This window comes from Electrona antarctica (assembly GCF_951216825.1).
Source record: "Electrona antarctica genome assembly, chromosome: 18".
In the NCBI taxonomy this organism is placed as follows: Eukaryota; Metazoa; Chordata; class Actinopteri; order Myctophiformes; family Myctophidae; genus Electrona; species Electrona antarctica.
The window spans coordinates 21,434,981-21,459,061 of record NC_136799.1 but is presented as its reverse complement, the minus strand read 5'-3'; the positions used below and the strand labels follow the sequence as shown (position 1 = coordinate 21,459,061).

At 41.4% G+C, this 24,081-nt stretch overlaps 3 protein-coding genes across 5 annotated transcripts in view; 1 reads left to right on the top strand and 2 right to left on the bottom strand.

Annotated features, from left to right (window-relative positions):
* Positions 1 to 7: 7 nt before the first annotated feature.
* LOC306942459 (D-aspartate oxidase-like) lies at positions 8 to 7,486 on the bottom strand. The gene is made up of 6 exons (XM_079528358.1): positions 7,327 to 7,486; positions 7,247 to 7,295; positions 3,294 to 3,482; positions 2,727 to 2,835; positions 1,345 to 1,521; positions 8 to 762 (listed from the first exon to the last, which is right to left on the bottom strand). Exons 3-6 carry the CDS (start codon positions 3,463 to 3,465, stop codon positions 204 to 206), a joined length of 1,017 nt encoding a protein of 338 aa, XP_079384484.1. The 5' UTR covers positions 3,466 to 3,482; positions 7,247 to 7,295; positions 7,327 to 7,486; the 3' UTR covers positions 8 to 203.
* On the top strand, positions 7,199 to 16,215 carry zbtb24 (zinc finger and BTB domain containing 24). 3 transcript variants are annotated; one of them, XM_079528351.1, is made up of 8 exons: positions 7,199 to 7,305; positions 8,513 to 9,474; positions 11,110 to 11,277; positions 11,881 to 11,964; positions 13,464 to 13,547; positions 13,671 to 13,752; positions 13,920 to 14,565; positions 14,892 to 16,215. In XM_079528351.1, exons 2-8 carry the CDS (start codon positions 8,544 to 8,546, stop codon positions 15,126 to 15,128), a joined length of 2,232 nt encoding a protein of 743 aa, XP_079384477.1. In that variant the 5' UTR covers positions 7,199 to 7,305; positions 8,513 to 8,543; the 3' UTR covers positions 15,129 to 16,215. The 3 variants fall into 3 exon arrangements, with proteins under 3 accessions (XP_079384477.1, XP_079384478.1, XP_079384476.1); XM_079528352.1 differs by having other exon boundaries at positions 7,231 to 7,316; XM_079528350.1 differs by lacking the exon at positions 7,199 to 7,305 and adding an exon at positions 7,590 to 7,711.
* Positions 15,947 to 24,081, bottom strand: part of LOC306941811 (coiled-coil domain-containing protein 162-like) — a gene marked incomplete at its 5' end in the record, with an annotated part of 23,496 nt that continues 15,361 nt past the window's right edge. The window contains 5 exons of the mRNA XM_079527452.1: positions 15,947 to 17,007; positions 17,819 to 17,955; positions 19,744 to 19,867; positions 20,387 to 20,596; positions 21,677 to 21,829. Coding sequence (XP_079383578.1) covers positions 16,948 to 17,007; positions 17,819 to 17,955; positions 19,744 to 19,867; positions 20,387 to 20,596; positions 21,677 to 21,829 — 684 coding nt within the window. The 3' untranslated portion in view covers positions 15,947 to 16,947. The remainder of the gene's footprint in view (positions 17,008 to 17,818; positions 17,956 to 19,743; positions 19,868 to 20,386; positions 20,597 to 21,676; positions 21,830 to 24,081) is intronic.

Below are 24,081 nucleotides of genomic sequence, written 5' to 3'. Positions count from 1 at the left end.
TACAAGATGTACTGTACATCCAGTGATGGACTTTTCAGCAGCAGCAGCCAACCTCTGGTCTGGACACTTTCTGTACACTTTTTTTGAAAACAAATCTTTCTCCTAGTATATAATCATAGTACCTGATGATCATGTACTCCAGCTTGGTTACAAAGGCTATGAAAAGCAGTCCATCTTTCAGGCCTACCATTTGCTGATTTTGCTCAAAGTCTTGCCTGTGGCAGCATTTCATGAAGACACTGCCTGACCAGCCCCAGTGCATCCAAGGCAGTGCCCCAGGCCAGGGTGACTCCCCAGCCACCATGACCATAGTTGTGGACCACTGGCACATTGCGCCCATGCATTGGCACCTCCTCTCTCTCCACCCTTGGGTTCTTCCTGCTTGGCCTTAGACCGACCCACTCATGGAGAATCTTGGCCTTGCTGAGGGATGGCTCCAGTCTGCAGCAGCGTTGCAGGATGCCCTCTGTGTCTTCTTTGGCCACTTCCATCCTCCAATCATCATCCTGTCTTGTGCCGCCAATAGTGACGCTGTGGATCCCAGGGTAGATGTAGGTCTTTCCGTCACCATCTCTGATGAAGTGCTTCAGCCAGGGGGCCTGGACACTGAGGACCTGGCCCCTGACTGAGTACACCTGGGCATCATCAACCAAGGTTTTGGAGCCCAGACCAGAGCAGTTTACAATGATGTCATAGCTTCTGCTTAATTCCTCAAGACTGTTAACTTTCCTCTGTTCAACCTTGCCACCAGCTTTTCTGAACCTAAAGAAAAGACATGAAAGGAGTTTTGTATGTAAATACCTGTATAATTGGTACAGATACAACACACTTTTTACATAATTATATTCATATATTCTAATCGAGATGCTGCTTTAAGACCACCAAGACAGTTTAATTATTCACAAATGAATTACATAGTACTCCTAAGAGTATTGTGAAGAATGTTATCACAAGTTTATAGGGTTGATTGACCTGAAATAAACTAACCTTGATAAAAGCAAACTCCAAATGATAGAAACATAATATCTCTTTAAAATATTATTTTAAAGATGAACAATGGACATTGTTCAAATAAACAAGTGCATTTTTTGTTAATGTTGTAACCCAGTCAATATGTTGAAAGGATTTCTTATCTCGTGCTACATTTATAAAATGAAATACATTGTACATTTCAATGTTTACATCATTCACTGTTTACTTTCAAATTTCAGCAGTTTGGCACTCAGCGTTGCCCCACCCCTTGTTTAATTGACAGGTTTCAGGTGCTGGGAAACACGATAAACAATTGTTCACCCTTGAGATGATCTTAAATTATTTTAATATGTATTATCTAATGTAGCTTACCTTTTCTCTAGCCAGGGTAAGTAGGAAGTACATTCACATTTTATGGTGGTGAAAGCCTGGCCAAACTTGTGATCTGGAAACCGTTCCAGTTCACGGTCAGACATGAGCCTGAATCCAAGCACAAACTCTGCAAAGAAGGGCTTCTTCTGAACAGGAACCTCCTTAAAAATAGAAAACCTAGAAACAAAAACACATGATGTCATCAAGTATTATTGTAAGACATATTGTTAAGGTGTCAATACACTTCTGTTCATTTTCAAAAATCTATTATTAAAGTAAATGAAACTGTGCTAAATACTAAGTAAATCTATTCCGCACGTCTGCTGTGATTGGTCCTGTCATTTACACCTCGGTCTTGCCAGCCAAGGTTCATATTATCAGCAGACTCAACCAGTAGTATAAAGCTAATTTGTTTATTTTCCGATTTACCACCACTGAAAGTTGCACTCGTAGTTATTTTTCTAAATTTACGAGTGAGAACTGGCTAGGCAGCATAACTCTCTTTTCTGCAGCCACTTTGCTTTTGTGCTTGTCATCTGCACAAGTTTGTGCAGTTTCTTTGTAAACTATGTTTCTGTATCTTTTTCCATTTGGGAGAGATACTTAACCCCTAATAAAGCATTACTTTGCTTGCCATTTCATTTGTTCAAGAGAACATTTGATTTGGTCTCCATTTGTTACCTCCAACTGTATAGTATGTTGAGTGGTGCAATGCACAGCAATGTGTGTCCCTTTGTGTGTCTGTCTGTTTAGGCTCCCCATGTCTGTCTGTTAACACACACACACACACACACACACACACACACACACACACACACACACACACACACACACACACACATAGACACAGACACACACACACACAGTCACACAGTCACACACACACACACACACACACACACACACACACACACACACACACACACACACACACACACACACACACACAGGCCAGGGAGGAGGGCTTGTACAGTACAGTACAGTACAGTACAGTACAGTACAGTACAGTACAGTACAGTACAGTACAGTACAGTACAGTACAGTACAGTACAGTACAGTACAGCGCCACTCAGTTCAGACGGGTCTGATTTTTTTCTATTGAAACTGTAAACTGCTATTACTGTGCTTTGAAATGCTGGTGTAGTGGTAGCTCTCTGGCTGAGACAGTGTACCGAACCCTTCCTTGAGATTAGAATAATCTGGTATGAAATATGGTTAAATTAAACACTATTTGTTCAGCAAAGTACTCTAAATGATTTAAATTAGTAGTATATTTACTTATAATGCACTGACTGTAGATCACTAATGTTTTGTTTTTTAATTGGTTTTGGAATTAAACTCTTCACATCAGTCTCACTCAACAGATATATATCACTGCTTACCCAGAGCTCAGCATTACACCAGTTTCTGGTGACTGTTGGGATTCTGCTATTTTCAACAGGTGATCAAAAGTGTCTTTGAACCAACGCTTCTGTTGTTCCTGAGGAACATCTAGAGTTGAAGGAAATTAGACAAATTAGATGAATACCAAACAATACTTTCTAATCTCTGATTAGAACTTGAGTTGACTGACCCAGACGGTTAGCTCAACCGTCTGGGCACCTAGGCTGCTGAGCCAGCCTGACAGCGTGCTGCGGGTTCGACTCCCGATCCTGACACTGCGTGTCTTCCCCCCCATCTCTCTCCCCATTTCCTGTCAATCTACTTTCAACCTATCAATAAAAGCAGAAAAAGCCCAAAAAATATATCTTAAAAAAAAAAAGAACTCGAGTTGACTATTTGATAAAATCACGTTTATGAATTAACTTGACCTGACGGTCACATTATCAGGTGTACAAAATGTATAAATCCTTTGCAAATTATTTTCACATAACTTGATTGAATGAGATGTGGAAAGAAAAGGCAAATGATTTATTTTGTGACAGGAATTTACTCCCTCCATACCATACCTGGAAATGGTGCAGCAAACATAATCCCTGCAGCAACATTGCTGGTGGTATTCGGAGAGAACTTGTCGGCCAGAAGAGTGACAGAGCAGAAAGGCAGAGCTTCAGCAATACAGACGGCAGTAGAAAGCCCCACCACACCTGCTCCCACCACAACAACCTTCACACTTTTCATTTTGGAGCAGACTGCTTCTGAAATACAGAGTACTGTGTTAAATGCTGCTTGATTGCTTGAATACAGTGCGCGCGTATGCAAGTTAATCCATAACTAATGCTGATAAAGTTATGCATAGCATATTTAGATCAAGCTTGTTGAGTGGTGAAACCATAGGGTGCACTGCAGCACTCCAATGCCCAGATGTGTGTCCCTGCCTGGCTGTGTCCCTGGCTGTGTCTGAGCACGGAAGTAGCGTTTCTTCACCACCAAGTGTCACTGTTGCGCAGCCTAACACACGTACAGCACAAGTACAGCACCACTCACTTCAGAGGGGTCTGATTTTTCTTTTACTTTGAATTGTCATTCTGTGATGTAAAATTATTGGATAGCTGCCTGCACATTTAGGACTTTACAACTTAACTACCGGTAGTGGCATTTCATCTAAAAATGTTAATTTTATTTGTAACAATTGAATTGAATGTACGTATACAGTACTCTCTTATAATACAATCTTAATGATAGTTTTCTCAATGCTCATGCTCAAGTTATTTGGGGAAAATACAGGCCTATACAGTGGTTTATGACATGGTCATCACACTGACCCACTCAAATGTTGAAAGTCATCCTGCTCCCGCAATAGCAAATTAGCAATTTAGTTTGCATAATCATCAGTTGTATGATTGTGCTTCAAATTTTCTTCAAATAGATTGCCGACTTAGCACAAAATAAAAAGGTTTTACATAACATACGGTAATAACGTATAGCCTACCTTAAAAAGTGTTATAAAGGAAACCCATAGGCTTTCTTGGAATACGAGACATCTCACCCCGGTGAGTTGTCTTCACTTTTTGACATGTCGGGGTGAGTTGTCCGGACAGCTCACCCCGGAAAGTGAAGACAGCTCACCCCGGAAAGTGAAGACATCTCACCCCGGTGAGATGTCTTTACTTTCCGGGGTGAGCTGTCTTCACTTTCTGACATTGCGGGGTGAGTTGTCTGTACTTTCCGTGGCACCCATTACAGTAGGCATAATTCAATTTCGGATCTAACTATCGGTTCCTACAGACGTGCGCAGTCACGGCTAATTATTTATTTATTTAACAGTAAAATCCGGTGAAACACTTGTAAGGAGTAGAGCAGAATCGGGGTTTCTTAATAAAAAGTGCTTCTGAATTGTAACAGTGTGTTTGTGTCAGCCAGCGTAATGATCCGTTGTTATTTTATTAATCCACCACCGCACGCCACGGACTGGAGGAGAAGAGTTTGGTTTCTCCCTTGGGTTCGCTCGCAGCAGCGCCACTGTAGCGCCGTGCAGACAGTACCAGTTCACTTTGCAGGTTGGAAATCCGCTAGAGAGCGGATACGGAAACGGACGTTTGTCTGCCTAAGGTATACGTGCAAATGACCGGATATAGAAGGCGGGCTCTCTACTACGACGAATCCACCAACGTTCAAACCATGTTTCTGGTTGCCTGACAAGACTGGCACAACGCAATACTTAGTTCTGATTGGTTCATAAAAAAGAAAAAAAAGAAAACAGGAAACTAATAATGAAATCAACTGTTTTGAGAAGTAAACTAAAAAGTCAGTAGAAGAATGCGCTAAAAATATATATAAGCAAAATGGCAATGCAACCAACATTAGCTCAGCTCTTTAAGAGAAAGGAAAGAGTTGAAGAAGATAATGTCATTAAAGACAAAGTTAGAAAAACAACCAAGACCATACAGTTGCATGACACAGAGTGAGACAGGTGGGGAGGAGGAGGCAGAAGTGGCAGCAGGACCAGCACCAAGCACAGATAATAATAATAATAATAATAATAATAATATTATAAAATTCCTGATATATCAGTAATTTTATAGCACAGTATAGCCTAACTGTGCCAAACAAATGCGGTTTTCTATGCATTTCAGGGGTACTGTGGGGTTTGAACCCCAAATGTTATTGGCACAGTATTAAAAAAAAGCAGTTTTCTATGCATTTCAGGGGTACTGTGGGGTTTGAACCCCCAAATGTTTTTTGGGCGCGCCGGCAGAGTCTGACGGCTGTACAAAGTTGCTAACTACTGCTAGTTACATTAGCATGTGAGAAAAGTGACAGCCATCTGGAGTAACCAAATTGAGAGGGGTTCAGTTCACAATTCTTCAGAAGTTTGCACACACACACACACACACACACACACACACACACACACACACACACACACACACACACACACACACACACACACACACACACGCCTTGAATTCATGGTGATCTTTTGTTTAAAGACATTTTCAACAATTTAAGATCTCCATTTTGGCAGGAATATGCTTGGAAGATGGAAACAATGTTGCACATTCATCTAATCATATGGGTAGGCTACTGGGTAGCCTACATACAAACAATAATGTTTGTATTTGTAAGGTTTATTATGCATTTGACCGTGACATACTTAAAGGCGAATTCGACATTTGACTCTTGTGTTATATTCTTGTGAAATATTCAGTATAGCTCAAATACTGGCTCCCGGTCGCTGCCCGCACAGAATACAAAACTCTGATGTTGGCATTTAAAGCAACCAAAGGTATGGCTCCCCCATATCTTGCCAGCATGATTGAACCCTACAAACCCTCCCGCGCACTCAGATCAGCCAACGCAGGGAAGCTGGAAGTACCCTCACTAAAAACGCCGGGACAACGCTCCACACGTCCCAAACTCTTCTCCCTTCTGGCCCCAAAACTGTGGAATGCACTTCCCGTTGCAATCAGAACTGCAGCATCACTCCCGATCTTCCGCCGTAGTCTGAAAACCCACCTTTTCAGACTCCATCATGGCCCATAGCACTTACCCTACCCCCCTTAGACAGCACTTCTTAGACTTATATAGCATTTGAAACAGACTTATAGCATGTCATGTAGACAGCACAATAAGTGCATTGTATGTAGTCATAGCACTTCATAGTATATATGTACAGCATAGTATAGCATATATGTGTAGTTTATATGTATAGTGTCATTATATAGATATGTTCTAGTTATAGTTTATATGTATAGTGTCATTATATAGATATGTTCTAGTCACGTTCTTAGCTTACGCATGTTTCGCGATAAATGCATTTTTACATATGTGATGTATTCCCATGCTTTTTGTTCTTGCCTATTGTAAGTCGCTCTGGATTAAGAGCGTCTCCTAAATGCCTAAATTGTAATTGTAATATTCAGTCAGACTTTTGGTGAGTTGTCCTGACAACTCACCCCTAAACGTGAAGACATCTCACCCCGAAAGTGGCCAAAAGTGAAGACATCTCACCCCGGAAAGTGAAGACATCTCACCCCTAAAAAAGCAGGGGTGAGATGTCTTCACGTTTAGGGGTGAGTTGTCTGGACAACTCACCAAAAGTGGCTTTAGGGGTGAGTTGTCTTGTTACCCTTTCTTGGGTTTTTTTGTATTGAACTGTACTTTCCTGTGCTTCAGGGACGAAATGTTCCTGGGGGCACAACGTTTCTGTTGTGTTTGAACAATAATAGCAATTCAAAACAGTTGTCCTCAAAACCACACCTCCAGTCGCTGTCATAAGAACGGGAGGTGCGCTCATGAACACGGCAGCAGAGCCTATTTGTGCACGGCTGCACGCGCACCTACAGTCCATCAAGTATAATTTATGCTTCGTCCCGCGATGGTGTCGCGCACGCAACCCCCCGCCCCCAGACCGGCCGAGCATGCCCAGGGGCGGGGGGAGGTGTTAGGAATGTAGAAAAACTGTTAATAAAGTATGCAATCAATCAAAGACCTGCTTTTACATTTCTCTTACACGCACCTGTCAACAATCCCCAGGAATTATCTCACTGACAGCTGGCCTGGACGATCTGGACAGTTGTGAGTATCTGGTAGGCCTACTCACACCGTCACCGCATACCGCCGTCCCCTACGTCGATAAATTATACGAGAGAAAAAGTTCTTAAAATTACAAATGTATCGCAAAATACGCAAGTTTGCACAAATGACAAATCAATACTAGTCAGTGTTAAAATAATCATCATGACTTGAGAGCTCGTAGCTCAACCAACTTCCAAGTCAAGTGCAGAGCTTTAATAGTTGATCTATAGTAAAAGCTTCAGAATCACATGCTTGTAAAACGTGCGTTTAGTCCTATCCTGAGTATGTGTAGATCAGCTGAAGCTGCATGCACGTCATAGATGCACGTCCGCGGCCGCCCTGCTTCCATAACCACAGCTCTCGCGACAATCCCGTGCATGTCCTCCATAGTGGATACAAATAGAAGGTAAGGTCCTATAAGCTCGATATTACAAATTTCAGTCAGTTCAATTTGGGGATATGGTCACACAGAAGATTTATATTGTTTCGCATATTATTTACTGGCGTTTTTCAGTCGCTTTTAATCGTGGCCTACTTCTAGCGAGTTATCTCCGAGCACAGCGTGCATTGTTGGACACAATGTAGCTAACAGATTGTTGCTAACTACCCACTGTTACTCGTTACTGTTTGTTTATTTTCCCATCATTACACTAAGAAATGATGAAAAATTGGTTGAAGTTAGTCATGGTCTGAAGTTGTTTCCTGAAAGCTTTTCTGCAAACTATGATTCATTGATTAGCCAGGGCAGGAGAAATGTTAAGGAAGTTACAAAACAAACAAAACATTTGCATATTCCCATCAGTAGTAGGCTATAGCCGGCGGTGTATTCTCCTTTAATTCCTCCTGTACGTGTGCAGTAATCTACTAGGTCTAGTCAACATTCTCCTGTCAACCCGTAAATTAATATGTATAAAACATATTTAAACACGGACCCCCATCTGAAAACATTGTGCCAGGGAGTGGGACCCCTATATAAGATAATTTGTTGTGGAATTTCTTTCCCCAGATCTTTCAAAATGTTTAGAAAATGGCTGATCGCAGATCAGCTATTTTCGAATAATGAAACTAATAAAATAAGGTTAAAGTGATTAAACTGATTTTGATGCCCTCTGCCTGGAACCTCCTCAAGGACTCTTGGAGGTCCCTGGACCCACCCCACACTGAGAACCAGTGTTTTACAGAATTCTGGTCCTTTCCTCCACTCCAGGTGATACTGAAACAAAACAGAACCGTACAACATGACAGAGCCAACTCCAGCCTCCGTTGGTTCACGGATGGCCCTTCGCTCAGAAGCACACAAGGACAGCATCTTGAGCAAATTTGACAGGCTGAGAAAGAGGGATCTGCTGTGTGACATAACGCTGATCGTTGAGGAGGTGCACTTCAAGGCACACAAGGCCCTGCTGGCTGCAAGCAGTGACTACTTCTCCCTCATGTTCACTGCAGAGGACCAGATCAGCCAGTCTACCTACAGGCTTGATGGCATGGCATCCAGTTACTTTGCTGTGGTGTTGGAGTTCATCTACTGCGCCCAGGTGTCTGTGGAGGAGAGTGCCACTGGGCAGCTCATGGCCATGGCCCGTCTTCTGGAGGTCAGTGACCTTGTCAGGGCCCTGGGTGAGCTCGGCCCCACAACAACTCCCGCAGAGGTCAGTGCAGAGTTCTCAAATCTGCCAAAGCGTAAGCGAGGACGCCCGAGGAAAAATGTGATTGTGACGGTGACGGAGGAGAGGCGCGATGAGATATCAAGTAAAGAAGTAGAAGTAGTTTATGATGACGGAGGTGCTCCGATTTCAGACGACGAGCACATTGGTGAGAATGAAGATGATGGAAGTGTTCCGCATGAGATTTCAGAAGACGAGCATATTGGTGAGAATTCCAGCCTGAACTGTGACACCGCAGACAAATACCTGACTGAGTCGCTGCATAAAGACTCGGATGACACAGATTATGATCCAAGGGCTGACCGCTCCCGACACAGTAGACGCAAAATCCGGCCACCAATGAAATACAAGGGCTACAGGGTGGACAGTGACTCGGTGGGAAACAGGGAGCCTGGGAAGAGAGGCAGAAGAAGGAAATACCCTGACACAGAGGCACGATGTGAGGACTGTGGGAAAGTGTTCAAAAACCACCTCTTTTTGAAGATACACCAAAGAACTCATACAGGTGAGGTTTTCATATGACCCTCACAGGCTCATTTGGTTCTATTTGTAGAGTCTCTGAAATTTGAATTATTATATACCTATAAGGGTACAATTGGTTACTAGCTATTAATAATTTAGCTGCGGACCCCCTGGCTCTCCCCTATTGACCCCTGGGATCCCCAGACCCCATGACCCAGTTAGAGGAGTGCTTCCTTACACTGGTCAAGGCTATGTAAAGAAGGTAATAATGACACCTTGGCATGTGCTATGCTATAGTCAAGAGATGGTCATTGAGAGCTGGATGTGTATGAATAAACGATAGTTCTTAATGATTGAAACATTTGTCAGATAACTGGCTCAGGAAAATGAAAAGACCACACATTGTATTCTGATGTCTTGTTTTTGAGCGGTGGGCACACCCCGTCTCCATCGTGTACCTTTGTGTGTCCCACTCCCTATGTCTGTCTGTCTGTTTAGGGTACCAACAGGTGAGAAAGTGGTGCTGTTGAGTTTCACACTGCACAGGTGTATGATGGGAAGCTGAGTTTTTAGTGTAACCAGTCTTCAGGACGACTGTCTGTACAGGAGTTCAGCACGACTGTCTGTACAGGAGTTCAGTACAGTATAACAATTACAGTATATTTCCACCGCTCACTTCACACAGGTGTGATTTGATATCCACAGCACACTATAATTTTATTGAGGTAATTGAAGAGCACTTATTAAGATAGCTCTGGTCCATTAGAGCTATGGACCAGAGCTATATTATTAAGGAGAAAGTGGTATCTGTGCAGTATGAGCTGAAAATTGCATCACATTTTTCAACTGTAATTGCTGGACCAAGAAAGTGACATTCATGTCCTTTCCTTATTTACATAGCCTTGACTATGGTACTCTGAAACCTCTAGTACAGCTTTTCTTTTTAAATATATATCGGATCAGGAATTCCATTGTAGGGTATTACACAGTTTATGCATGTGCAAATATACAATTTCAAGACAGCCCAAGGCACATACTGTGTGGACAATATTATATACCCCAATAACAATGTGAGAAAGCCTTAGTTTGAGCAAAGTATTTAGTGTAAGTGATATCTTTTGGTTAAAACAAAACTTCCTTTGTTGCAAATTTAAATCTCTATATTATTATAGGAATCATTGTTATATAGAATGTTTGTTTAATAATTGGTTTCTCTCCAGCTCTTTAGTAAACTGAAAATAAACGTTCTGGTGCGTTGCAGATTACCCACGTATCAGCTTCAATATTTGTATAGTGTTCCAGTTCCAATTTTGTCTGCTTATTCTTTGTCTTTACTTCCTGTTTTAACCTTTTTATCCTGTATCCTCTCTCCTGATAGCTATGGTTAAGATTGTAATTGGAATATAAATAAAATAAATATATAATATCACTTACTTCACCTTTAACCCAGGCTGCTTCAGGAGAGCTATGCTGTCGCTAACAGAATTATACAGTCAACAACTATCACACAACAGACAACATATTTTACATTTAACTATATCTGTGACAGCTCCAGAGGGCCCAACAATAAACTCTATCATGCCCTCCACACCTTCTTTCCATGTTGTTCAGACTGACAGCCATACCGACACAACCCACTGTGCCTAACAGTGCTTCAAATCTATTTTCCCTTCCCAAGGAGAGAAACCTTTCAGGTGCCTTGCTTGTGGGAAGGGGTTCACCCAGAAACATACTCTGGTGGTTCACCAGCGTATGCACACAGGAGAGAAGCCGTTCGTCTGCACTGTCTGCTCCAAAGCCCTCTCCACCAAGCACTCCTTGGTGGAGCATATGAACCTCCATGCAGGTACTACCTCAAGACTAACTAGTAACTATACTATACTATACTGTATTCATCATGTATCACATCACCTAAACCCATACTTGGTTGACCGGAGTCCCTTTGGGGTTTATACTAGTAGTGACCAGACCTTCTGTTTCCGCTTTACATTACATTTCTTTCCAGAAAGAAAATGGCAGATATACTTCAAACTTGTACAGTAGATCGGCTATTTTTCAGCAAATGTTTCCACCACAGTACGGATGCAGGGGTTTAAGAGGTTAAACCAAATTGAAAACATAGAGAAAATATAAGATCTGCAAGGTCACAATGCATTGCAACTTGTGAGATTGTAAATCAGTAACTGTTGCGAATTTCTGAAAATGTTTAAGGTTTTGTAATTTCTGGAAGGTTATTAGCCTGGGTTCCAGTCTGATTCGCTACGTTCCGTGGATTTGTAATTGTCACTTTGCTAAGGTTTTCAAATGGTTACAGGGTGTTATTGCCACTTTCTTTTTTAAATATACTGTATATTTGGATATACCGATGAAATCGGTATATCTAAAAAGACAGATCCTACTGCATTAAAGGTCTTTGAATGTATTGTCTTCTTATCTTCTTATGTTTTAGAACAGAAATCCTTCAACTGTGATGAATGTGGAAAGACCTTCACTCAGAAGAGGCAACTTAAAAGTCATTATAGGCTCCATACAGGTAAGAATCACTATATTATTTGGAGAAAAAAAATTAAATAGACTAGTAGATATTGCTGTTTAGTGTTTCAGCATCCCCCATACAAAATCATTTGTTGATCAGTGAGGAAGAACTTGAGTGGCGATATGTCTGCCTTGCATTTGACTTCCCAATTGATTCTAAATGGGAATGTGCAGGTCACTCAATTCTTCCTTGCTGAGCTCCACAAACAATTTTGGAGGTTGTCAAAATCAAGAAGCACACAATTGTCCAGAGATTGTCAATGTAGTTAGCTTTAAGATTTCCATTCACTGGAACAAAGAGCACTGATTGCAAGCACTAAGGAAGGTGTCCAATTGCTATTGACTATATTATTCACACAGCGGCTATTTTGCTCTCACGTTGTACTTGTGTGTTGGGAAAAATAGGGTGGCATTTCATGAACTTAATAGAGACACACGGGGACTACAAATTTCACGCCCCCGAATGAGACAGCGGCCCCACTTCTGGTCCGTTTGAACGGTGTACTGCAGCTGTCAATGCAATCCCTATGAGAGATATCATAAAATACCCTTATTTCACTGGTTGATTACTGAGGCTGTTTTGTGTTCTAATAAAGTGTCCCATATGTTTGATTTGTCCTTTTCAATGTCACATACCTGCCATCTAAATATAAAACCCACAATGTACTATAATATACTCCATCAGAGATACTCCATCAGAGATTTCAAGTTAAAGTGGGCGCACGGTAAATACGTCACGGTCGCATCCCTTGAGGTTTTCAATACCCAGATATACTTGTTGTGTTTCTTTTTATATGCTATGTATTTGTGGAAAATTATCTAAACGGCATCTTGCAAGACTAATTATTAATACTCTGGAGAATTCACTAGGTATGAAAATGTCAGGATATAATGTCACTCCTCCATTTAGCTGGGTTATTTTCCCCAACTATTCAGCCAAGTTAATTATACAACAAGTTGACAACGGTATACCACACCGTCGGAACTCCGAGGTAGGTAGAACATATTAGTAAGCCTGTGACATGTTCAAAATATAAATAGACATGAATGAACAAAGTCAGTCGGGATGTATGAGAATTCCACTCTTCAAAGTCGGCGCTCGTAGCCTCGTAAAGGCAGTGACGTCCCTTAAAAGCGTCAGGTTCTCTGTTTGCCGTCTCCCCTCTGCTCTGTTAACATTATAGGTAACTCATTCAAGTGGTAAATTAAATACATCCTCTATTGAGAAAACAATATATTGACAAAGACACTTCATACATATGGAAACATATTTTTATTCAAATCAATATAGTCTTAATAAAAGTATAAAAGTAGGCTAAGAACTACAGTCGAATTTTAATGGACTTCAATGGGCTGGCCTGCAGTACACCGTTCTAACAGACCAGAAGTGGGGACGCTGTCTCATTTGGGGGCGTGAAATTTGTAGTCCCTGTGTGTCTCTAGCAAAATGGTTACATCATACTGTAATAGCGTAGGTCTAATCCTCTGTTCTTCAAGGTAAATCTTTGCCTGAATGTGCTCTGTGTCATCATAAGTTTATGGACACAGCCCAGCTGAAAAAGCATCTGAGAACACACACAGGTAAAAATACAAACTAAATTTAAACCAATCTGTGGTTTTCTTGAGTCAGCCCTATATCAGTGCATGATGTTCATGAGTATGCCAGTTAATGTGGCTGATTTTGATGTTGTAATATTGTTACAGGTGAGAAGCCTTTTACTTGTGAGACCTGTGGCAAGTCTTTTACAGCAAAGAGCACACTGCAGACTCACATCAGAATTCATAGGTGAGAGATCAATTTATTTATATGGTATGGGTGATGGGCATAAAGACTTAAGCAATGAGTTTACTTTCACAATGCTTTATTTTGGACTGACTTTCTTCCAATAGACAGGACTGCAACTTAACTCCAAAATTCTTTAAAGTACATTTAACTCTAATTCTTTGTTAAAGAGGTGAGAAGCCGTATGACTGCAGCATCTGTGAGAAGTCCTTCTCAGACCCCAGCGCGAGAAGACGACACGTTGCCTCCCACTCGGGGAAAAAGCCTTTCACTTGCCCCTTCTGCAGCCTTTCGTTTACTCGCTTGGACAATCTGAAAACCCACACGAAATCGCACAACAAGGAGCGAGTCTCCACAGAGGATGGCCCCACAGAGACGGGAGTAGCCATGGGGAATGAGGAGGTGCGTGGCATCTTGCAGCTCCAGCAGTACCAGCTACCATCCAGCTCAGAGCAGGAGATCCAGCTGGTCATGTCAGGAGATGTGGGTAACATGGACTTCGTCCCTGGGCAGGAGCAGCAGATTGGCATCATCACTGCGGAGGGCGAGCCGGCAGATCAAACCCACTCCAGGCTCACCCTTATGACTCAGCCGTCTGCACATGTGCAGAACGTGGCTCTCGTCTCCCAGGGAGGAGTGCTAGACCAAACCCGGGCTCAGATCCAGACCATTAGTGTGCTGGAGGGGGAAACGGGCCACGGTGGTCTGCCTGAACAGATGCAGGTCATCACTCTGAGCAAAGAGACCATGGAGCACCTACAAGCACACCATGGCCCCCCACAACCACTGCACATAGCACAGAGGCCGCTACAGCAGGTACAGGTGGACGGACACACACACGCACACACACTAAATATTCACCATTTACTCTATACAGAGTAAAACTACAATAATACACTGGTGACTGAGTCGTAATGATTAGTTAATTTTAAGTGAGTAATGATAAATTAATTTGATTTATATTGATCCCTTTATGGAGCAAGTTAAGCATTAAATCATATTCTATTTTCCATTAGATTGTGTTATTCAGGATAAGTCACTTTTGGTTTTGCTCAATTTATTGATCTTATTCCATTTTTTTATCTGACTTGTGCATATTACTAATCTGTTTTTATGAACCATTTTTATCACTGTTTTAACAGATGATGCACCAGCCCATCCAGCAGGTGGCGATCTCCCAGGAGCCATTACAGGGACAGGTGTCCAGAGGTCAGCAGCATGCACAGGCCATTCACATAAATAGCCAGAGCACCCAGCCCATCTCCATCAGCCAGACCAACGAGCAGATCTCCAACCACCACATCCAGGGCCAGACGTTTCAGATCCAGGCAGGCACTGTCTCCTACCTCTACACCGCCAGCCTGCCTCAGGAGAGCTGAGTTTAGGGAAGCATAGATAGGATTTCTAACTGGTTGAGGCACCATCTTCTACCTGCACCACCAGCCTGCTTCAGGAGATCTGGGTATCGCAAACTGGTTTACAACTTAAGCTCTGACAGTCTCTTGGTTTGCGCTAATTTATTTTATTTTCTTGTCAAAAATAATAGGCCATGTGACGAAGCACAATTTAACCCACCCGACGCCGAACACATGGAACACGAGAACCTAATCTTTATAACCTCTACGCCAAACACAGCTTTCTCGGGTTTGAATTGTTTAATCGCCATTTGATCGGCTTCGATGGCTAGCTGATCTTGCTACCGCTAACGATATTCTGGGACAACAACACAACACACAACCGGCCATTTTGAAGATGCGCGCGCATCCACTTCCATTCTAAGCCCTGCAGTAAAACCGCTGTATCTCAAAAGCGAGCGGGAGACATAATCTGGGCCAGACAAGCGTTTTCAACGGCCTGTAGCAGGCGCTGTGATACTCGCGGTCGGCTTTATCCACCATCGACCGAGAGAACAACAACCGGTGAAGACACCACACACATCAGTTTGTCACAGAAACACAGAATTACAGATATTTGGATCTTCAAAGTAAGTGTCACGCGCGATAAAACCCTGGCAGTACGCGATCAAGAGATGGATTAATGGTAGCGGTAAATGGGTTTTAACATCTGAATGCATGAGCCTCAGGAGGACAGATGGGTTCATGGAGGACTCTGGTTTGTGATGACTGATTTGATCTGTGGAATCTACATCCACTGATATTTTATTTTTATACCAATTATACCATTTTTACGGACTGGATCTTACCGAGTGTTCCCCGAAGGGAATTTCCACTTCCATTGGCCACCCTCCATGCGGAGGTCTGAGCAGAAAGTACAGCTTGTCTTCTTCTCCCAGCTGATATTGGTGCTATATAAATGGAACTATCTCATTGCATTTCTGCTGAATGCAATATTGTCACATGTATTGTGTACTACCACTGCAATGTTTCCCCGTCCCATGTGTTGGGGGAATTAGAATTTGATAGTGTTTCCATTGAAAAAAAAATACCATTGAAAATGTATTGTCTTCCAACTCTACTTTAATGAAAGACATGCAGAGTTGCATTAACATTGTGCACATTAACACTGGGCCTTTTCAGTAACTACGAACGAGTAGACATTTTGAGTAACTGAAGAATAACATGATAAGAAATGAACATCGTATAGCCTTGCTGTAGCCCCAATTTGCAACAATAGATTTTTTTATAATGGGATGAATCTAGAGTTGCGTTTCGTTTTGGATCAATGGGCTGTCAATGGTATTGACTAGATTCAACCCATTATAAAAAAATATAGTGTTGCAAATTGCGGCTATCCTTGCTGTTGTAATTTAAACAATTGCAATACAATACGCCTGGTTGAGCCAAGGAGAAACTGGTTTCCAGGATTTGATTATGAAATGAAAAAGTTCATATCCATTCAATCTTACTTACCAAGTGCAATTGAAGATTGAAACAAGATTGAGACTAAATGCTGTTGAAGTGTTTAAAAAACATGATTTACTACTAGCCTATATATTGTAAAAAATATATTTTACAAATAAAATCCATTACATATTTGGTTTATAATATTGATACATAATGTAAAACATAACTTGTATCAACTGCTTGTCCAGTGAAGGAATGTATTAAAGGCTTGCAAAGACTACCACTCATGGCCCATAAGAGTAAGAAACCAAACATCATAACTTCAATTTAGCATTTCACAAGTAGTATTTTACTAATATCTGAGCCTCAGCTGTTGAAATGTACAGCATTGTCATCATTTGAAGAGCTCTGGAAGCAGTGTCTCAGCAGTCAGAGCCCTCAGACAAGATGGATCCTGAAAAAGAAAACGGTACAGATAAGAAAGTAGACACCCCAAGCACACAGTTTACGGTTAGCCGCAATTTGCAACTCTAGATTCTTTTATAATGGGATGAATCTAGAGTTGCAATACCCTCCATTGACTCCCCACTCATCCATTTGTGTTTGCGATCTGCTTGTCTTAAACAACGTTAAACTCACCAACATTGCAGCTGTAGTCCAAGCTTGAATTATCCTCTTTCAATCTGCAAGCTTGTTTTTCATAATAATCCCCTGTAGACATGTTATGAGCTACTTTCTGTCAAGAAGAAGAAATGTTGGAGTTTGGAAGCGCTCGTTTTTATTAAGGGGTCGCGCTGCTGCCTCCTGCATTATGTGCAAATGCGAAACAGATGCATGCAGGGCCGTTCAGTGACTTACGACGAGCGCTTCCAAACTCCAGCACTTAGAAAAAGAATCACTTGCACAGAATTTCTTGACAGAAAGTAGCTCATAACATGTCTACAGGGGATTTTTATGAAAAACAAGCTCGGCAGATTGAAAGAGGATAATTCAAGCTTGGACTACAGCTGCAATGTTGGTGAGTTTAACGTTGTTTAAGACAAGCAGATCGCAAACGCAAATGGATGAGTGGGGAGTTAATGGAGGGTATTGCAACTCTAGATTCATCCCATTATAAAAAAATCTAGAGTTGCAAATTGCGGCTAGTGAGCTGAATGTACTCGGCTGAGCTGAATGTACACTACAGTATACTGTAGTGCATTTCCCCAATCATACTCGAGTGTTTCGTTTTACATATTCATATACACTGACTGAAGTATACTCACTACTTTGGGTCTCTCTAGCTTTGCGTCACCACGGCTCCAGGCAGTAAGAGTTTTCAGGTGACCATGTTTTGCTCCAGATTCCACTAAACTGGAGTCTCTAGTTTGATTGCTAGACTGCTGGCTGGTCCTTGGTAGACCTGAAACGAATGGAGGGTATGTGCATGCATAAACTGTTTTATTTGGTAGGATCCCCATTAGCTGTGCACTAAAAAGCACCGCTAGTCTTCCTGGGGTCCACATAAACTGAGTGGCAAATCGAAAGTGAGTTTAATGTTATTTAATGCAATCAGATAGGTCTTTTCTGTTTGGATGTGTGGGCTGTCAAGGCCAGAAAGTAGTTTTTTGCCACTCAGTTGGTAGTTTGGTCATTTATGGCAGTTCCGTGACCGTGGAGAGCAAAGGTCAGTTTCTCAATGGATTTGTCATCTAGGAGGGGTATTAAACAAATTTGGCTGGGGTGTATTTTTAAAAAGGGTGGGGAACTTTTTTAGAGACCAAAATCCAAAATGGCTGCCGTGAAAATGAACTTTTGAATGGTTTGACCTACAATGATGCACAATACATGGTTTCAGAGCTTATTTTGGTCAAGGAATACATATTTGGTGTGTATATAATGATTTGACCTATTTTTGACCTTCAAATGCAAGATGGCTGCCAATTATGAGCTTCAAAAGTTATTTTTTCTTCAAAACCGTCACAGAGCCTTCATATTAGGCTAATGAAAGCTCTGCTCATGAGTTGAAGAAGTAATCTCTGAGGTCAATAAAGTCAATGTTTGTAATAGCGCTACAGTAATAGAATTATAGGCAGTGGTGTAAAGTAACTAAGTACATTTACTTAAGTGCTGTACTTAAGTACAATTTTGAGGAATATTTTGTACTTTACGTGAGTAATTCCAATTTCCAATACTTCTCCACTCCACTTTTTAGACAGATAGCCAGACTGGCGATTTTTGGAAAAATAGACAGACCGACCATTTTTGGAAAAATAGACCGAATGTATACAAATAAAGTAGGACAAACTAGAAAGGTATAAATTAAAGTCACAAAACAAACAAAAAGAAGAAAGGGCAAGCAGCACATCACAGTAGTTAAGTTATCAATATATCTTAATAAGAAAACAGTTCATAATAAACTGTTATGACCCAGGGTCATGTGTGTGTGTGTGTGTGTGTGTGTGTGTGTGTGTGTGCGTGTGCGTGTGCGTGTGCGTGTGTGTGTGTGTGACTGATTGAGTGAGTGACTGAGTACCAGCTTGTGTGAATGGTGAATGAGTGGTGGCTGAGTGTGACTGGCTGAGTGGTGGAACCTCACAGGTGATTGGCTCCTGGCTTTCTGGTCTGGAGTATAAAGCTGCCTACCTTCAGATCTTCAGATGTCTTAATTCCTCCATGCCAGTCTCCCAACAACACCAGTCTGGTGTTTTGAGTGCTTTTAGTTAGCCATTACCAGTATGTTAGGAAGTTTCACTGTCAACATGGTTTAGTCTCGGTAATGTAGGGGTGGGCGTCCTTTCTTTTGGTTTCCTTGTTAATAGTGTTTCTTTCGTTGATGTTAGGTAAGATACCTGTTTGTTTTGTGTTTGGAGAAGGTAAGCATAGGTTTTCTTTTAGTTGAGTAATGTTCTGTACAGGTGCACACTGCCCACCCTGAGGTAATTTATCCCATGTATCTGATGTAACTAACTTATAAAATAAACCACTGTACTTTGGCTTTTCAACTGGTGTTGGCTGACTATATTTGGGAACTAGGTAGGAGGAAGACCATTTTTGTGTTACTCCTGGTGACCCCTAGGCCGGGTTGTAACAAAACTATTAGTCAGTCATAAGAAAATACCAGTAGGCTACATAGAGGAGAATGTAAAAAGGAAAATTGGAGATAAAAGAACTTACCAAGCATGTGGTAAGTTCTACATTTGGCGCTTACCTGGTGTGGAGGTGCACCTGGTGGAGAGATTGGACTCATGGTCATTCATCTGGTTCTGTAGCTTGTCCACCTGTTGATACGCCTCTTGTTTGAGGCTGCGTTCCTTATGAAGCTGGTTCTTCATCTAGAGTGAAGTGACAATGACAAATGTGACTTAGAAAGTACAATATTAAACTGAAACTACACACACCATTGCACAGTATAATCCTGTTATTGTATCCATTTGTAACTCTTGAGAGTCTACAAATGTAGCCAAAGGGACCTGTATTTGACACTCTCAAAGTTAGATTAACACTCGGGATCTCACTGTGCCTGAGTGCCATGAATATCACTGCTGTTAGGCAATCTTGTATCTCCATCTTTTCTTTTTTGTAAATTAATTCTCTACTTTGTCATACAACAGCGAAAATAGCCGATCTCCAATCTTGCAATGCGTTGTGATGTGACACATTGCAAGCTTGTAGATCGTAGATCTGCATATTGAACCAATGATTGAAAAGTTTTGTGACTAAATAATGGATCCACCCCCCCCCCCCCCCCCCCCTTTCCTGGAAAGTAATCACCGCTTTAGACCCATAAGGTTTCCACCTGACAGCGACGATAATATTCATGTGTTCTGTTAACGGGAGCCTTCATGGTGAACCTGTAGAATGTCCTTGGCACTGCGCTGTCTCTGCAGCTGGCTGCCCCTGCCGTCCCTGTCCAGTTGCTGGCGGATCTCCCCGAGCTGTCTCTCCCTGTCCTCCACGTCTCCCCTCATCTGCTCCAGGCTGTGCCCATGGCGGCGCTCCATCTCCTGCCTGCTCCGGGCCTCCTGAGCAGACTGAAGCCTGACGGCGTGGAGCGCCTCTGTCTGCAGACACAATGTGCTTAATTAGTACACAGGTTAATTCTAAGCCAAGAGAGCGACATTGGCTCCAGAAGGAATTAAGTAATGATAAGTAGCCTATACTACTACGTCTGAGTTAAATGAGCACTAAGGATTTTAAAATCATTAGTGTTGAGTTAACTCAGACGGTGTGCAAATGTATACTTTAATAAGGGTCCGTTTGAAGTGTGAACTACAAATGGATAAATTAATATTGAGGATTTTACTGTGTCTAGACATTATTAACCTTCATAGTAGATCACATGTAAAGCCAAAAACATTGAATAACGGGTGGTAAATAGTAATACAAGTACAGAAGGTCCACAGTACTGTACTGTACAAACCTTTTTATTTCATAACAATGTCACTAAGAGATCATTTTTAATTAAACACTTAAGTTGAGGGATAAAACAAATGTCAAATCAACTAGAACCTTCCTTCACACACTATCCAGAGGTCGATTTGTATACCTTCAGAGTAAACAACATAATACTCCAGATTTTAATGTGTAGTGTGTGTGTGTGTGTGTGTGTGTGTGTGTGTGTGTGTGTGTGTGTGTGTGTGTGTGTGTGTGTGTGTGTGTGTGTGTGTGTGTGTGTGTGTGTGCCATCACCTCAAGATACACCTAATTTGCCAGGGCTTGAGGAATGTAACGACCAGTTTGGCACATGAGAAACTAACGTATGTTATTAGGAAGAAACCTGCTGTATTCTATAAGATATGGGAGAATTTCATGGACTTCATTAAACGAGGTGATATTGAAGAGGCTTTGGATGTATAGTGGTTAATTGGAGTAGTCAGCTGTAGGGTGGGGGTAGGGAACTGTGATGGGACATTGTGCATTTGTATTTATGGACATTTCCTGATGTTTCTTCAAAGATTTTGTTTAGTATTTGTGGTTTGTGGCCATGGGGTTGTGGGGGGAAAAATATATGTGAATAATTGCTTTGAAAATAAAAAGAAATTGCCAGGGCTTGTTCCTCACTTTCACTGCTAATTTATATGAATGTCTCAGCAGCTCTTCCTTTGTGACAGCTGGTGAATCTGCATGACAAGCTAGTGTACCTTTCTGCTGAGAAGCATCCTGGTGCGGCTGTACTCTGTCTGACAATGATCCAAGGCCTGCTTGGTGGCATCCAGTTCTTCCTGGAGTATGACCACTTCCTCCTCTGACATCATCTTCACTCTGAGGGCCTCCCTGTGGCAGATGACCTCTCTCTAGGCAAAACAAAATAATTACCAGGGAAATTATTGTGGAACAAATGTTTAGTAATAGAATAGAATAAGAATATAGCATAGAATAAGAATAGCACAAACTTTGGCATGCTACTAGTCCTACATACACCTAGAAACTCCATTCAAACCTATTTAGGTTAATCTTACGGTGGACATGTTTGCCTGAAAAGGAATCTTTAAATTGAAATGTTTCATAGTTTTAGAAATAGGCTATAGTGCTTTCAAATTTGAGAAATGTACAATGGGGCTCAATGGCAGATATAGGCACGTCAAAAAGTCACTTTCACCTAGAAACTCCATTCACACTTTTGTTATGGAAATTGGAAATACTCAAGTAAAGTACAAATACCTAAAATTGTACTTAAGTAAAAGTACTTAGTTACTTTCCACCACTGCATCCATCCATGCAGCTGACCTCCCCATTGGTGGATGTGATCCTGGCAGCCAGCCCAGGTGTGTTCTGGTCCTGTTGATTGAGCTGAGCAGGACCTAGAAACCTGGCTCCTGCTCAGCTCAATCAAGAGGACCAGAACACACACTCGTTACTTTTCTTCCAGTTTATTAACTGGAAGAAAATAATGGGGCTCCACTTTCAACTAGAAACTCCATTCACACTTTTTATAATTCAGCTTACTGTGGAGACACATGCTGGAACGTTTTACTTTGAAATGTTTTGTAGTTATTTAACTTAAACGCCCAATGCATTCTCAATGGCAATAGCACACACTTTGGCATGCTACTAGTCCTACATACTTACACCTAGAAACCCCATTCAAACCTATTTAGGTTCATCTTACGGTGGACACGTTTGCCTGAAAAGGAATCTTTGAAATGTTTCATAGTTTTAGAAATATAGTGCTTTCAAATTTGAGAAATCTATAATGGGGCTCAATGGCAGACCTTGGCACGTCCAAAAATCACTTTCACTTAGAAACTCCATTCACACTTTTTGAGTGGTGTAAACCACTCCTACAACTGGCTTTGTTAGTGCAGAAAAAATGAGCATGGTTGCTATGTTCACCCTGTTCACCCGGGTGTGATTTCATTACGTCAGACATGATTTCATTACGTAAGACAGGCTATATAAGACCTTACACCACTCAGTTCACACAGGTGTGATTTTTTTAAATACTTCAGCTTACTGTGGAGACACATGCTGGAACTTTTTACTTTGAAATGTTTTGTAGTTTCTGAGTTATTTAACTTAAACGCCCAATGCATTCTCAATGGCAATAGCACACACTTTGGCATGCTACTAGTCCTACATACTTACACCTAGAAACCCAATTCAAACCTATTTAGGTTCATCTTACGGTGGACATGTTTGCCTGAAAAGGAATCTTTGAAATGTTTCATAGTTTTAAAAATATAGTGCTTTCAAATTTGAGAAATCTATAATGGGGCTCAATGGCAGACCTTGGCACGTCCAAAAATCACTTTCACCTAGAAACTCCATTCACACTTTTTATAATTCAGCTTACTGTGGAGACACATGCTGGAACTTTTTACTTTGAAATGTTTTGTAGTTTCTGAGTTATTTAACTTAAACGCCCAATGCATTCTCAATGGCAATAGCACACACTTTGGCATGCTACTAGTCCTACATACTTACACCTAGAAACCCCATTCAAACCTATTTAGGTTCATCTTACGGTGGACATGTTTGCCTGAAAAGGAATCTTTGAAATGTTTCATAGTTTTAGAAATATAGTGCTTTCAAATTTGAGAAATCTATAATGGGGCTCAATGGCAGACCTTGGCACGTCCAAAAATCACTTTCACCTAGAAACTCCATTCACACTTTTTATAATTCAGCTTACTGTGGAGACACATGCTGGAACTTTTTACTTTGAAATGTTTTGTAGTTTCTGAGTTATTTAACTTAAACGCCCAATGCATTCTCAATGGCAATAGCACACACTTTGGCATGCTACTAGTCCTACATACTTACACCTAGAAACCCCATTTAAACCTATTTAGGTTCATCTTACGGTGGACATGTTTGCCTGAAAAGGAATCTTTGAAATGTTTCATAGTTTTAGAAATATAGTGCTTTCAAATTTGAGAAATCTATAATGGGGCTCAATGGCAGACCTTGGCACGTCCAAAAATCACTTTCACCTAGAAACTCCATTCACACTTTTTATAATTCAGCTTACTGTGGAGACACATGCTGGAACTTTTTACTTTGAAATGTTTTGTAGTTTCTGAGTTATTTAACTTAACTGAAGGCT